The following is a 16,691-nucleotide window of genomic DNA, read 5'->3' on the forward strand; positions in this document are numbered from 1 at the left end:
AATTTTTTTCTTGGACGCTTTCATAATTCAGGCATTAAAGGGTTAAAAGGTAGTAACATCCAACGTGATTATCTTTTAAAAGTAAGTAACATTACTTGAAAGAATACTGAAAAAAGAAAAAAAAAACGGAAACATTTTCTTATTCAGCGCGATTAGAACCGAGGTCGCATAGGAACAACGCATCATCCGAACGCTAGGGCTGTCTAACCGCCGGACATGAACGAAAAAGTTACGACTCCTTCAGAGCAGTAACGTTGACGTATAATCTGAAAAAAAAAAATATAAAAATACTGGAGAAATCGAACCGACGACCTGCAGCCTTAACACTCCATGGAGAGCGTGTCTAAAACGACCAAAAATCTACGGTAAAGGGGCCCCTTACTTTCACGATTATCACTACGCTGACGGGTTGTTGCTTTGGAATGACTGGGCCCGTCACTATAGTGGTGTCGCTATTATGACGGGCCTCCTCACTATTACTATTTACACTACAGTGACGGGCCCCGTCACTTTTACGACGGTACTGCGCTGATGGGCGCCGTCACCGTAGTCAGCGCCTAACAATAAACATATCCGGGCGTGTTCAGGTAAGATCGAACACGAGGTCCCGGTCACCATTCGCGATTTTTATGAAATTTACTGTAGGTCTAGGCATTACATCCAGAACAATGGTTTCGAAGTTAGTTTCGCGAAAAAATATTTTGTTCGCGTTAAAAAAATATATACAAATTTTGGCCGCAAAAAACACTTGCGCCAAATTCGCGATTTCTGAAATTTGAGCTCTCCTAGGGAAAAAACGGTGCACTTCTTGGTCACAATATTTATTCCCCTCAAAGAACAAGTGAAATACAATCTTATGAGTCTATTATTTCTTTTGCTTCTCGAAGCACTTTTGAAGAAAAAAATCTCAAACTTGGCAAACGCACAAAATACCTGTATTTCAGGAATTTATTGCTGCAAAAAAAGTAAAGTGAGGATAATAAAAATTGATACATATTAACGTTGATACCTTTGCTCTCTTTGAAAATAAATGTCGTGGTTTTATCGCACTCCATTTCACTCGATAATTGGGCTGAAGCGTAAGTGATTTACCGAAAATGCTGAAATTTGAAAATAGTTTTCTCAAAAAAGCCATTTTTAATTTTTTTTAACAAGCCTTTGATTGAAGTCAAGGACGTCATCTACCATTCTGCAGTAAAAAACGTTGCATTATTTTGGTTGCTAACGAGTTATAAGACGTCAAATGTGACCAAGTCAGCCTAGCAGTGGCATCGTTCGTTATGTGCTGAAACTGATATAAATTGTCGAAAATACTTCTACGTGACATAATCACAAATCAGCAGCTCCACACCAACAAATGCGCAGCCAGCTGTCATGCTTCAGCAAGCTTTGTCTTGCTATTAGCCGCTTGACAAACCCTCAGCAGCGGCCGCTCGATGCTGCAAGCGCTCACGTTACATGAGTGCTGCTTCGACTGCGGATGAGCTCCGCTTGCGCGCCAAGCTACGCTCAGAGGACGAACGAGAGAAGTAATGCATCACTGTGAAAGTTAAAGGCTGTTAAGTGCCAACAAAAGCCATATGGAATGCCGGTAATTGTGCAGTGACCGCCTCCAAAAGTGCGCTCATGTGTTGCTTCCTCTTTACTGATGGCCTAAAGATAATGAGGTTCATTCTGTGAGCAACACATGACACAAAAGAAAGCCATTGACATCTAAAGAAAGCTGTCGTACGTGCTTCCGATGGTCGAACAACTCAAACTGCAGTTGTTCTCCATCTCGTGCAACACTTATGTCAGCCGGCTGTGAAAAGTGTGTCCAAGTCCCTTGCTTCAGTAAAGCACCACTTTTACAATACTGTATTGTTGTGCGTCTGCAGATACAATGTTCAACGCAAGCCGAGCGTTTATCACGTTACGTTGCGGCTGTGGGCATAACAGCAGGGAAAAAAATACATGCGTGCTGTATTGAAGGCGCTCACTGTGAAACTTTCCAGCAGAGTTTTCGTTGCATATTATAACATTTGTTGGCACTTAACAGCCTCTAACTTTCACAGTGATGCATTCCTTCTCTCGTTCGTCCTCTGAGCGTAGTTTGGCACGCAAGCAGAGCTCATCCACAGTCGAAGCGGCACTCATGTAACGTGAGCGCTTGCAGCATTGAGCGGCTGCTGCTGCGGGTTCGTCAAGCGGCTGATCGCAAGACAAAGCTTGCTGAACCATGACACCTGGTTGCGCATTTGTTGGTGTGGAGCTGCTGATTTGTGATTATGTCACGTACAAGTATTTTCGACCATTTATATCCGAGTTTCAGCACACAATGAATGACGCGGCCGCTAGGCTGACTTGGTCACATTTTAGATCACTTACGCTTCAGCCCAATTATCAAGTGAAATGGAGTGCGATAAAACCATGAAAATTTTTTAGAAAAGAGCAAAGGTATCAAAGTTAACATGTACCAAATTTTATTATCCTCACTTTTACTTGTTTGCAGCAATAAATTCCTGAAATGCAGGTATTTTGTGCGATTTGCCAAGTTTGTGATTTTTTTCTTCAAAAGTGCTTTGACAAGTAAGAAAAATAATAGGCTTATAAGATTGTATTTCACTTGTTCTTTGAGGGGAATAAATATTGTGACCAAGAAGTGCACCGTTCTTTCCCTAGGCGCGCTCAAAGTTCAGAAATCGCGAAATTGGCGGAAACATGCTTTTTGCGGACAAAATTTATATATTATTTTGTCAGGCGAACAAAATTTTTTTACGTGAAACTAACTTCGAAACCATTGTTCTGGATGTAATGCCTAGGCCTACAGTAAATATCATCAAAATCGGGAAGGGTGATCGGGACCTCTGGTTCGATCTTATCTGGACACACCCTCCTAATTAAGTATCATCTCATAGTTGGAGCAAAATCAGTAACATTACGAAATACAAAGCCTTCTAAATATGCATAAATGCAATGAATTCCAATGAAATATTTCAAGCATGCAGAAAAGCACAAGAAAGTAAACCTTAAACTGAAGCGTAGTATGCATACGTTATGTGAGGCAAAATAATAGAGGGAAAAAGAGTAAAAGAAAGAGAAGTCAAGTGGGCTGTTGGCGCAGCCTTGCCATAAGTGACTGAACACGCACACACAGTTGCACAGTTTACGAGATCCACAGAAAGAGTATTCCAATTTTTATATTTTTAAACATATAACCTGATTCTTCTCATTTGTGCTCTTATGCTCATTCTTTGTTTGCTTACATTTCTAAAGCGAGAAATGTTTAATGTATCTTAATACTAAGACATTCTTATGCATTAAAATGATCATTATCATCAGTAATCGTAGACTAACATGTACTTTGTATTCAGCCTTATTTTCATACTTCTTACACTTATGCATATGTAGTTCTACATGTTACCATATGTCACCATTCTACTCTCATTAAATTAATATTTACTGCTTTTAAGTGCTAGTCTGAATACTATGGTAGGTTGCTTTGAATATGCCAGTGACCTCGTATTATTAATTTTATTTTCATTGCTCTTTTAGGGGGGGCACACGTGAAGTTCACAATAAGCTTGAAAAAAATAGGTGAGTGCTATTTTTGCAAACCTTTTTTTTATTTTCTTCATTTGCTTCTCCATTGTTATGCCTACATGTGCTTTATAGCATAGTGGTATGCGTGCCGCAGTGGCCTTCTAGTGCTAACAATAGAACTGTAGTATTCTTCTGCAAGGCCTCCTTCTTCCTTCTTTTTCCACATGTTCAACAGCTACGCTATAGTTGTCTTCAGGCTTTGAGAACTTACAAACGGTGTAGTCTCAAGAAACAATTCCTTTTACTTCTCTGAGAGGCAGTGTGCATACGGGGCCTTGAAACATGTTAAGTTTCAATGGACTGACAACCAGCCCGAAGGTGTGATTAAATCTCAGTGGAAATGGAAAGACCATGCATTATGGTCGCGGAATCAATCGTTCCTTTCGAAATTTGAATGCGATTTCTATTTTTAAATTGTATTTTAAAGCCACAAAAACTGGTATGTTGCGCTGCCTGGTGGACAAGCCTTGGTACTGCGTGAAGGGGTTGTTTGGATTGCTGTATGTAGTCTGCTGTTGTTTAGGCACACCATAATTCGTTCTTAAAATTACAGTGTGTATATATTATTAGGCACACCCGCTTTATGTTCTGCTTATTGCAATGTAAAAGGGGTTAATGCTCAGAAGCAGTGCTGCCATCGCGCGAACTAGCGGAACCGAAAGTCCATGTCAAGATGCAGCACATGTGCATGGCATACACGCATGTGAAATGTGCCAGAGCGTGCAAACACGAACCACCACAACACAGGCTTCATTGATATAGCCTCTCTTGTTTGGCAGCGTATGATCGCTATCATGCTCTTTTTCCACAGTTTGCAGCACGTGGTGCGTGTACAACTTCTTCACTAATAATAAAATTCAGATAAAATATGTTTCATGGTGTTTTCCGCTTTACCATTCCATGATTAGAAATTGTGACTGGTAAGCCATCCGTTGCACTAAAGAGAACAGGTACCATAAAATTGGTTTTCGGTCCCTTTAAGTGTCCTTGAATATTGCTTCCATCGTCGTCATCTTGTCACCTATTTAAACGTTGAAGACATTAAGAGGGCTATTACATAAGGGAGCAGCCTAGTATGTAATACATTAGATATCGCCTCAACAGTGTCAAGGACAGGGAACAGGCAAATGAAAATCACAAGACAAATGGCTTGAACTACATACTATTACAGGGTACAAATACGGCATGTGAGGGTTGCATTTAAGATCTTCACCAGTCAAATGCTTAAACTTTTCAGAGTTGCACTTATAAGCAATGCCATTAGGTAGACTGTTCCAGTCATCAGTGGCAGTTAGCAGCAGTAATTAATGACAAGGAATTAGTTTTACCTTTAGCCAATGAATGCCAAAAGAATTATAAAGTTGTTAGGATGGTAAAGTTAAAAGGGAAGGGAAAAAAATTATGCAAGTTGCAGAAATGGTAATGCACATAATAAAGCAAGCAAACTTGACTGATACGATGACATTGAACCAGATGGAGGGAGTCGAGAAATGATTAACTGCAGTAACACAGCCATGTGAGGTAGCTCAGGTCTGGAAAATAACATGCTTGAAAATGGTGTTCATACTAATGAAGGGATGAAGCCCATGGGAAAAAGTCTTATACAACTTCAGGAGAGCTGTATTAACAAATTGTTAATTTGGATTCCGGATGGCAGAGGCATGTTCTAACTTTCTGGGTACATATGTCATGATGTTTACTCGAGTCAAAAGATGAGCATCTTCTTAGAAGGGATACATTATGTCTGTCTCCGTATGTGGTGGAAGGGATTGGTTTATGCAAAAAAAGGCCTTGTGAGCATCATTACACGTGAGCATGTAAATGTTAGCTTATTAATTATAACATTGTTTCATAGCCAGTCTGTCAGGCTTTATGGAGCTTTAATCCTTCAAAGGTTCCTTGTTGTGGTCCTCAAAAGTCTTTGAAGACTCACTGAATATTTCTTGCAAACGCTACTGCAAGCCTTTCATAGAGATAATTGCCTTAAGGTCGATTCATATATTAAGAATTAGGGTGGATATTGGAGAACAGTCAAGTCATACATATTCATGGTACAAGTCTGCTGTAGGTAAAGACGGCCCTCACTTTTGCATAATGTGTAGTGCATTGCTCTTAATTTGTTTTTGGCCATGAGAAGTTCTTTGACATGCACCAAAACTATGGTACCCAACTGGGTATACAGACATTTTTTTTTTCCTCCCCTTTTCACGATAGCCACCACTGCTGGAATCAAACCCGTGAACTCTTGCTGAGCAGCATAGAGCCTTAGTCACTAATCCACCACCCAGCGTGCACACGTGTAATGTAGAAGACTTAATCCTGCAAAAAGTTTTATCTTCCAGTGCTGAAAGCTTGTTCATTGTTTTTACTGGCAACATATAGAACCAAAGTCCACAGCTGGACTAGCTACAAAAATTACTACCAATCACACTGTATGTTCATGTCATTGGAACACATTTTCCTTTTGCTTCGCTGGTTTACTATGAACAGGCTACTGAAGGTCTATTATTACTGTGCTGCCACCTAAGCAGCCTATAGTAGTCCTTTCAGACATCCTTTCAGACTTCCCACATTTAAAGAGTTGCAGGTAATTCAGCTGAACACTAGCATCTAATAAGCAGTGATTCCATTCCTGCGCCAAGTGCACCATCCTGATAAAATGGACATAATCTGCACCAAACTGCTTCATAGTCTCGGGTTTGACGGTGTCTATCACCGTGGATCTCACCGCCGGCGCGTCAAAACATGTGCACCTTGATCTTGGGGCGACCAAAGTCGCAGCCACGAACCAAGGATTATTCCGCAGACGAAACAGCGCTTACGCGTGCATCGCGATTCATCCACAACTCCATGCATGGCGATGCTGGACCTTCTGTTGTGCAAGTTGGTTCGACGGCAAAACGCGCTCTCTGCAGATGCTCAAGACATCTAGGCCGATCAGTGGCAATCGAGTGGGGCGGTGATTCTTCGGCTGACATCGTCTGTTCCAGAAACGGTGCTGGTAGCTCGTTTCAAACGCCGCATGGTGTGTAATTATGGCTATATTAATCAGTAATCGATCAAAAGGATCAATGCAATAGACTGAAATGTGAAAAAGGCTGGCTTTTGCCTTCGTTGAATATATAAGGGACTGTGGCAATTTTTAGCATTGAGGCATGGGCGTCAGCAAAAGGGTGCAAATACGAAGAGGGCAGTTGATCACCCCCCCCCCACCCACCCACCCACCCAACTCTGCGATGCAACATGAGTTGTCCCATCTACCCCTCCCTCAAGACAAAATCCAAAATCCTGCTGACGTTCACGCATTGAGGCATTGTTGTATAATCTCTATTAACATAGAGATTATACATTTCTGATAGGAGTCCTGTACTTTGATGACCATATAGTTGTATTTAGAATGTTATTTCATAATATACAATTTTATTGATCCAGTATTCCGTTGATGTGCCTGTGTCTGAAAAAAAAAAAATTGCTCAGGAGGCTATTCCACAACATCCAATGGCATGATGCCCTTATTGTCGAATAGTTGAGTAAAATAATGAGTGCCCTGGAGATAATTTGCTCCGTGAGATTTGCAACGAATTGAGATATTTATGTAGCTCATCACAAGAGTTCATAATATGTGTTCAGGTGTCCGAATGTAAAGGCAACTTGCTTCTCCAATATACTCCAAAATGTAAAATTACCTGCTCCAAGGTTCTCCCAGATGGAAAATTACCTACACCAGAGTACTCCAAAATAGAAATTCGAGCTGCTCCAAAGTGCTCCAAAAATGGAAATTTTGCTGCTCCTAAAATTACCCCAAATGAAAATCCCTCGGTAGCATCACTTAATAGGTTTTAATTAACTTAATTGAAACTCCTTGGTTTGACACCTGGAACAGAACTTCTTTTTTTCTCATTTACACTTTCCACTTCTACGATGTGCTCGTATTCGATTAGCGATTATGAATTCAACCATGGGAAAGCTAAAAAAGATAATTTCAGTTGTTTTTTGTGGGTCGGTTCAGTGTGATAGTTTGGTTCTTAAAGGGACACTGAAGCGGAACATTAAATCAGTTTAGACATAGCATATGCTTTTACCGAACTCCATTGTCGTTGATATCACCATCATAGTTAAGTTATTAGAAGAGGCAATGAAGGTCAAGGTTTCATTTTCAATTTCCTGTTGTAACTTCAATACAACTTCAATACATAAACATCAATGTGACGTCACAACTTTCAAAGTCTTTTGGCGTATTTTTTCCACATTGGTTCAATGAAATTTTCGGAAACTTGCTATGTTAATACTTGATGTCCCTTAGAACAAAATGTTAATCGTTTTTGGCAACAAACAATTACGTAGGCCCTAGCTGACGTCAAAATCAATGAAAGTGCAGCAAACTGATGTGGGAACTTCTATGTGGGGTTGCCATCTGTATTATCTCTGCACATTTTCTCACTTACCAAGTGTCTTCTTGTGGTAAGAGCGGTGCTTCCAATATTGTGAAATTGTAATTTACTAATACGAGAAAAACCGTTTTTCTCTTCAGTGTCCTTTTAATGTTTATCCAATTTTTTTTAAAGGCATACTTAATGCTTAGCCATTGGTACATGGCATTTCTCTCAAAGAGTACATAACATCAGGCTACGGTAAGCCTACACTATGGTATCGCCATGCGTAAGTGGTGTAGACATCACTCGATGCAAGTGAAACAAAGTCCTGTCTTAGGTTTGGCGAGCAAAGGTGGTTTGAAGCTTCTAGAGGCTGCTAATGTTTTGATTAATGCTTGCATTCTTTGGTGCCGTATTGTGTCCCGTCATTTTGCTTCCTTTACAGTGTTCGTTGTTGCACATTTATGTTACTTGTGGCTCGCAAGCCCAGCAATTTTGAATAATTTTTTCTTGCCCACAGGAGAGCCCACCTGAAGGAGTGCTTTGAGACACTGAAAAGACAGCTTCCAAACATGGACGATCGGAAAACATCCAACTTGACCATTCTCAGGGGTGCCCTGCGCTACATACAGGTGAGCCTTGGATTCAGCCACCTGCTTTTGACAGTGACGGCAATTTCACACACTGTTTGAAATGGTGAGGTTTTAAATGGGAAGCAAGCTATCATTGTCAAACTGTTCCCTCTCTCTTTTTTTTTTTGTAGCAATTATATAGACACTCCAGTCGTATTTTTCTCGTCACCGCGAGGTTCCGTATAAAATCCAAGGGCTGTAACGTCATGCTACATGTTGTATGTCTTAGTGCGAGTGAAAGCATGCGAGGGCAGCAAATGATTGATGCCTAATTGAAAAAGCTGACATGTTCTAATCCTGCGCATGCAGAGCCTGAAGCGGCGTGAGCGGGAGTATGAGCACGAGATGGAACGCCTGGCTCGAGAAAAGATAGCAGCACAGCAGCGGCTGGCCACACTCAAGAAGGACCTGTCCTTGCAGCTTGACTACCTCGACATGAGCGCCCTGCTGCCCGAGAAGGACAACGAGACCACCACAACTGCCTCTGGTATGCCACTGCTTATCACAGCTCTCAGGATCCCCCCCACCGCCTTTCTTTCTCTCTCTCCCTTTTCTTTAAGACATGAATGTGCTTTTGTAAATTTTGGCTCTGTATCTTTCAAGTTCACTTTTTCATTGATGGAAACCCAAGCCTCCACCTTATTGTTAAAATGGAAAGACGCGGGACCAACCACAGTAGCAGTGCTTAGTAGCTGAGAGATCGTTTGGGCGAACCTACTACGTTAACTTTGTTTGCTCTGGAAAGAGGAGTGGAAAAAGCACCCTTTCCGTTGGTGGGATCCGAACCCAGGACCTTTGAATTCAAAGGTTGTGGGTTTGGATCACACTAATGGAAAGGGTGCTTTCTGTCCACTGTAATTAATGTCAATTTATGTCATAATTATTACACCACAGTTAAAAACAAATAATGTCCCCTATGCTTTAGAGCACTGCACGGGCCTGATTTCTCGGCCCGGGCCCGGGCTGGTCGTACATAACGAACCCAGCCCGGGCCCGGCCCGCGCCCAGGCGTGCATGACTGAACCCAGCCCGGCCAGGGCCCGTGGTTCCAAGCCGAGGCCCGGCCCGGACCAAGGCGTTCATTACTAAACTTATCAAGGGCGCGCGTTTTCATGATCAAGCCGGGCCCCGGCCCGCTAGAGGATATTAGTTGTTGATGATGATCATTAATGATGCCTTGTGCTTTGTAGCGGGCGATGGAACGGAAAATCCGGTGTGTACATGCAAATGTTGCTTCGCCCGCGGTGGTAGCTCAGCGGTTAAGCTGTTTCGCGGGTGCGATTCCCGTGGCGACGGCGTCAGCATCATGATGGGGGCAAAATGCAAGAACATCAGTGTACTTATCTTTAGGTGCATGTTAAAGAAGTCCAGGTGGTCGAAGTTAATCCGGTCCCCACTACGGTGCGCCTCGTAATGAAATGCTGCCTATATGGCACATGGCAAGTCATTCAGTATAGTGAAAATAAAACATAGCAACAAAATTTATTTAAAAGAAGTGTACAACTAACATGAAAAAGCGGATAGAAGCAAACCCGGGACATTTTCTTTAATGCTTTTTTCTACACTCGCGTTGGAAACATTAATTACACAATTTTTTAAAAAGAGGCTCCTGATTAATAATTTGTCGCAGCAAGATAAAAAAACGCTACCGTTATGTATGGTGAACAGCCACCAAAAGCAGGTGAAATATAAATCGTTCATATTCTAACGTCATCACGGAAACGTAATCGCCATGTACAATATAATTATATAATCAAGCTAATTGGCACAGAATGCCTTTGATTATGCAATGCATAACGTTCGCGTGTGCTCGAAGGCCCAACTTAGGCCTTTTAATAAATGGGCCCGAGTCCGGCCCGGCCCGCAGCCTCAAGTCTGGGCCCGGCCCAGGCCCGCACATTCAAGCCCAAGCCCAGCCCGGGCCCACCGAAAAACGCTTCGGACGGCCCGGCCCGCGGGCCAGGCCGGGCTTGGGCTTTCGGGTCGGCCCGGGCCCGTGCAGTGCTCTACTATGCTTCACTTGGTTTGTCTGTTGGGTTCATTTGGTTCTGTCTAACAAAGAAACAAGCCCCTCGAAAAAATTTCCCTTCTTTCGTTCAGACTTGATGTGCGTCACGTACCCACAAGCTCCACGAACTGTCTGAATTAACCGACGTACGACTAAATATGTCTGAATTGGAACGCGTTTCGTGCCATAGGCTTACGTACATTTCTGACGGGACCAGATGGCTGAACTAACCAAATTAACTAGGGATGGGCGAATATTCGGGTGTTTCGAATATTCGAACGAACATTACAGTATTCGAACTCACTTCGATACGAATTTAGATTATTCAAAATTTCAAAGTATTCGAAATGAACTCAATCATTTCGAATACTTCGAAATTTTGAATAATATATGTATACATTTGACCGCACATAACCGTCTGTAAAGGTGGTTTCACTGCAGCATCTAGTTGCTGTGCTGTGAAACAACCATCCAGGGGAAATCTGCACTGCTGCGAAGCCACACTTCAAGGTTAAATGTACATATTTCTTTAAGTTTAAAAGCGTGTTATATGGGCTTATATGCGCTAAGTATAGTAGTTTTTAAATTGTAACGTATTGCGCCACTTATAACTTGCACTCTACTGCTATTCAAATCTTGATACTATTCAAGGCTGCTTCCACCTCATTTCAAACCAAAAAAGTGACATTCACTCATACCTAGTTCCAATCCTTAAAAATATTGTGCAAGGGTCATGACGAAAATGCTCATTTTTCTTAATAATATGTGGTGAGTATTATTCAAATTATTCGATTCGAAATTATTTGACCAGATCACTATTCGCTTCGTATTCACTTCGAACCTCAAATTCACTATTCGCCCATCCCTAAACTAAAGTTAAGCAAACTTCAGAATAAACGGGGCCTTTATTAATGAGGTTTTACTGGGCCTAATATAAACCTAACAAGTTAAATATAAAATGACAGCCATTGTATGGAAATGCAAATTTAGAGGACCTTCTGTGTACTACAGTTAAACCTGCCTATAACGAACCTCCATACAATGAGTTCTATTCTAGTTTTTCTATTCCCCGCCGTTACTCCATAGAAGCACATGTATTTGCGACCTCTATGTAACAAAGTGGCAGCGGGAGGCACCCTTGATATAACGAATTTTTGCCGCTGACAACCTAGGGATATTGCCCCGAATTTTGCAATTTTGGCAAAATTTTGGCAATTTTGGCAATTTCACTGCAGTGGGCGGGTGCTATACCGTGAATACACCTATCCAGGGGAAATCCGTGCTGCCGCGAAGCCACGCTTCAAGGCTAAATGAACATACAGTAAAACCTCATTCACAGTCACTGGGACTGTGAAAAATCTTCCAATTAAGCGGGTTTTTGAATTAACCAAACAAAAAACCGGGATGCAAGGAACTTTGAATTACTGAAAATCATCAGAGGTAGTCGTTCGCTGTGCCTGCTAGTTTGCAGCTCCGAGGGTTATGTCTTCCAGCAATATCCATTCCCACTTTTGCCGCTAAGCCGGAGAAACGGCGGGCCTCGCTGCTGCCAGCGCAAGAAAGTAAAGAGGAAGGGGAAAAAAAACGGTCTCGTGGTCAACTGAAATGCGCACCTGCGGAAAAGAAGACGGGCTTCACTGCAGCACAGTGGTGACACACAGGCAGCATGTCACCTGCTCCTCGCAGCGTCAGTGCATCATGATGCGACCATTCGCCAATTCTTTGAGGTAAAATAAAGAATTTGATAATGACCAGTGTGACGGAATTCGCGATGTGTTCTGGGTGGAAAAGATGATCATTGAAGTTTTCAAACTGAGTTTTCGAAGTGGGTGTTGCAGGCAAGTACTCCGCCAGCAGTCTGAGTGCACAAATTGCCGGAACAACCGCCAGTCGGAGGTTCGCATATGTCGCGAATTCTGTCAGACCGTCATTTATTAATTTCTCTAATTTCGCACAAAGAATGGGTAAATCATGACGGGCTGACGTTGCGAGAAGCATGCGCCATGCTGCCCACATGTCACCGCTGTCTTGCTGTGAAGCGGGCATTTCAGCTGACCACAAGATCGCCTTTTGTTTAGTTTTTTTCTTGCGCTGAGCAGCAGCGAGGTTGGGGTGCTCAACTTGTTACTCATTAGTATTGCTACACTGCATTGCCTTGTGGCTCCTAAGGGCCATCGTTTCTGCGGGTTTGCGGCTAAATCGGGATCGAGAATTGGCACATAGCACCTAAAGTTTTCGAATTAACTGGGCTGGTACTGACTGCCGCTTCAAAATAACCACTCAAGTTTACATTGCAAAATACAGGACCACAAAAATCCATCGAATTTTGCGGGATTTCGAAATAATCGAGTTGGAATTAATGACGTTTTTTTGTATTACCCTCACATCAATTCATCATTTTTTAAGTTTAAAAGCTTGTTATACCGGCTTATATGCTCTACATATAGTAAATTTTAAAACGTAGTGTATTTTGCAGGTTATCGCTTGCATTCTATCGAAAATCAAATCCTGCTACTACTCAAAGCTGCTTCCACTTACTTCCCTTTGAACCGAAAAGAATTACATTTGCATATGCCTTGTTTCAACTTTGAAAATATTGTTCAAGTTAGTTGGGTCATGACAAATATGCTCATTTTTCTTTATAATATGTAATATATACTATTCGAATTCGCTTCGGACCTAAAATTTACTATTCACACAAGCCTAATTACTGGCAGTCATGCAGACCTGCCTATGATGTTGCTGCGGCACTGGGAAACAATAAACATCACAACTCTAGTTGGTATATGTTGCCCTGAGTCATATTTATACGAACTTCTGATAATTCAAACAAAATTCTGAGTTCCCCTCGAGTTTGAATTATCAAGAGTCTACTGTATTGGAAGACATAGTGCAGTGCCCACCTTGGTGAGCCCTGTTTCTTTCTTTCTTTGAAATGCAGAGTGCGGCAACTACAGCGACCTGGATGAGGACCTGGATGAGAAGCCACGTCCTCAGCCATCGTCGGTGTCCCCCGCCAGCTCACCCAAGCCAGCGCTATCTTTTCTATGTGACGTAGCAGGTGGGTACGCAGCAATTTGGAGCCACAAGTGCACCAGTTGTTTTCGTTAGATTGATTATAAAGTTGACCTTCGCCGGACAATTCAAACTTGACTTATGTGCTTGAAGGTGATCTTGAAGGTGAACCATACAGTGACACCAGTGGCTCCAACATCTGACTTGGTTGTGCTAAAGGACAGCGAGTACAATGTTGTCTTCCACTGAGAATTTTTTTATTTTTTGGGCTGTTTTCAACATACTCCAAAGCAATAGTAACAACTGACAGTAAATATTTACAGTGTTTGCCTAATCGTGAAACACTGCCTTTTCCTTAAAAAAATGTGTTAAACTTACCCCTATGTTGCAGTTGTACATAAAACTGGGATTTCATTGGTGGTGCCAGTAACAACCTATCAGAGGCAGTGTCCTTGCTATTCATCAAGACTTGACACAGAACAAGTTCTTTTGCATACAAGCGTAATGACAGTATGATGTTTACTGATACATTTTTATTTGCAGGTAACTCTGAAAATGGCAAGCCTCCCATTTTTCCCACAAACCACAAATTGATTGACACACTAAATGGTACTACCAGTAGTAGCAACATTGTCAATGCCAGCAGTAGCAGTGCCCTCAACAACATTGGCACCAATATCACCAGTGTGTTCACCTCCTCCACTGGCCATACGACAGCCATCAGTGGCTGTGGTGCCACCCCCGTGGTGGTCACGGGTGGCCGGGCCGCTGCTGCACCCAGGGCATCGCCGGGGAAAGCCACCGCCCCTATGGCGACACCACTGCTGTCAGTGACCAACAACAGCAAGATGGTTGGCACCCCAGCTACCTCTCTGTGCACGAGCACCAGTTTGGCCAGCCTGGTTTCGCAGCAACAGGTGCGTACACTGCATGTGCATGTAGGGCATAACGTGTGTGTGCATGTGCGGCTGCTGTACACGTTGAAACCTTTCATAAATAGAGCCACGAGGAATACACAAAAAGTTTCATTTATAGTCCTGTTTCCAGGATGACAACCTGGAGGTGGTTCACTTGTTTTCATGGTTTCTCATTGAAAACAACTTCAGGTTTTTCACTCCGCAGTTACAGGCTCCAGAGGCTGATGAGACCTCTTTTAAATGCGAATGCATTTCTTAGTCGGGCTATGGGAGGCATCCAGCGTTGTCCACGCGCCTCTCCGCTCTCACTCCCTCTCCCATAGCAACAGCTGCGGGGCGCGCGCGCTTATCCTCGCCCCTACCTCCCGGAGCAGGTGGTGCGGGCGGAGAGTGAGTGGAGAGGAGGAGCGCGCTCTGGCGTGTGAGGGCGCTCGCATCCGAGCTCCCGCGTGTGTGGAGAGAGTGTAGGAGAGGGCAGGTGCAATGCTTCGCCGCTCCTTCTCTCGCCGTTCGCTCTCTCTCCTCCCTGCGCCACCGCCTCAATGCAGTGCGTTTAAAACGCGTTTGTAGCATTTGTGCTGCCTTGGCACAGCCTGAAAACAGCGCGTTCTAAGCGCGTTTGTGCTGCATTGAAGGCAGTGGCAACATCCCTGAGGTGATTACGAACGCACGTAGGAAGCGTTCGTTGAAAGAGGCGCCCAAAAGGGAGAGACTTGAGCGCGTCGATTTGTCCAGCTTTACACCATTAAAATTACTACGCCGTGTACTCTCGGCGCAAGAAATGCATTCGCATTTCCTCACGATTCCCTTCGGGGAGGTGGGGTCATTTTTTTTGTATCAACGCTTTGTACCAGAAAATACCGTATAATGCGGAATATAGGTCGACCCCCTTACCTTGACCAGCAAAAAAACAAACAAAAAAACATGGAACTGTTCACTGATGCACTTTATTCAGTCCTCCGAACTGTCGCAGCTCTCCTCCGAGGACGACTGCCTTTCGCTAGCCGCCTCCCACAACATGTCGTCCTCGGTGCCGTCGAGAGCATTGCTGATGCAGCACTTCTTAAATGCGCGCACCGCCATTTCTTCAGGCAGAGACCTCCATGCCTCGGAGACCCAAGCACAAACTGTCGTGAGAGGTGGCCTGCGCAGCCGGCCTGTCGGGGTCCGCGGGTTGTCGCCAGCCATCCATTCACTGTACAACGCACGCACACGGTCTTTAAAAGGCCGATGTCCAGCGGTTGCAGCGTTGACGTCATCCCTCCCGGAATGACGACAAGATCGGTCTTCCTGTCGCGAATCGTCTCCTTCACTGATGCCGTCAAATGCCCGCGAAATGCATCCAACACGAGCATGTTCCGGTGCTGCAGGAGGGCTCTGGGCCACCGGTTCCACACTGTGCGGATCCACTCGCGCATTAGGGCCTCATCTGTACCCCTTCTCGTTAACGCGGACGACGACATCCCGCGGGAAGGCCTCCTTCGGCAGTGTCTTTCACTTAAAGATGATGAACGGGGGCAACTTTCTGTCGTCGGCCATGCAAGAAAGCATCACGGTGAAGCGCGAATGCTCGCTTCCGGTCGGCAGCAGCTTCATCTCCTTTGCCCCGCGTTCATAGACTGTTGTGGACGATAGCATGTCGAACCACACCGGCGTTTCGTCGGCATTGCCGATCTGGCCTAACATGTAGCCATGCTGCCGCCGGAGGATATTCACATAGAGTTGAAACTCTATCAACTTGTCCTCGTACTCCTCCGGCAGCTTCTGGCAGATTGATGTGTGCCGTCGAAGGGCAAATCCTTTGCGTCGCATGAAGCGGCGGACCCAATAAATGGACCCCTTGAATTCTTCCCTCGACAGACCGGCTTCACGAGCGAGCTCAACGGCTTTTGTGCGAATGAGCTCCGCACTCACTGTCAGGGACCTGGCACGGTACTCGCGGACGAAATACGCCACTTTGTCCTCGAGTTCCAGGTGCGCAGCTCAGCAACCGCGAAACGACGTCTTCCGCGCGTTACACACCGACAGTTTGGATTTCTGGTTGCGCCAGTACCTGACGCTTTTCTCAGACACTCCAAACTGCCGCTGCGACATGTTGCCATTCGCTTCCACGAATTCAGTAACTTTTCTTTTAAACGCGGCGGGGAACTGGCGCCGCCCGCAT

At 44.0% G+C, this 16,691-nt stretch overlaps 1 protein-coding gene across 2 annotated transcripts in view; it reads left to right on the top strand.

The window, feature by feature from the left end:
- Positions 1-16,691, top strand: part of LOC119389466 (mucin-5AC) — a 46,992-nt gene that overhangs the window by 14,165 nt on the left and 16,136 nt on the right. For both annotated transcript variants that reach the window (XM_037656744.2, XM_037656743.2), the window contains exons 4-8: positions 3,535-3,576; positions 8,476-8,587; positions 8,897-9,074; positions 13,537-13,656; positions 14,154-14,527. In XM_037656744.2, the coding sequence (XP_037512672.1) occupies positions 3,535-3,576; positions 8,476-8,587; positions 8,897-9,074; positions 13,537-13,656; positions 14,154-14,527 (826 nt within the window). The remainder of the gene's footprint in view (positions 1-3,534; positions 3,577-8,475; positions 8,588-8,896; positions 9,075-13,536; positions 13,657-14,153; positions 14,528-16,691) is intronic.

Source organism: Rhipicephalus sanguineus, chromosome 4, assembly GCF_013339695.2.
Source record: "Rhipicephalus sanguineus isolate Rsan-2018 chromosome 4, BIME_Rsan_1.4, whole genome shotgun sequence".
In the NCBI taxonomy this organism is placed as follows: domain Eukaryota; kingdom Metazoa; phylum Arthropoda; class Arachnida; order Ixodida; family Ixodidae; genus Rhipicephalus; species Rhipicephalus sanguineus.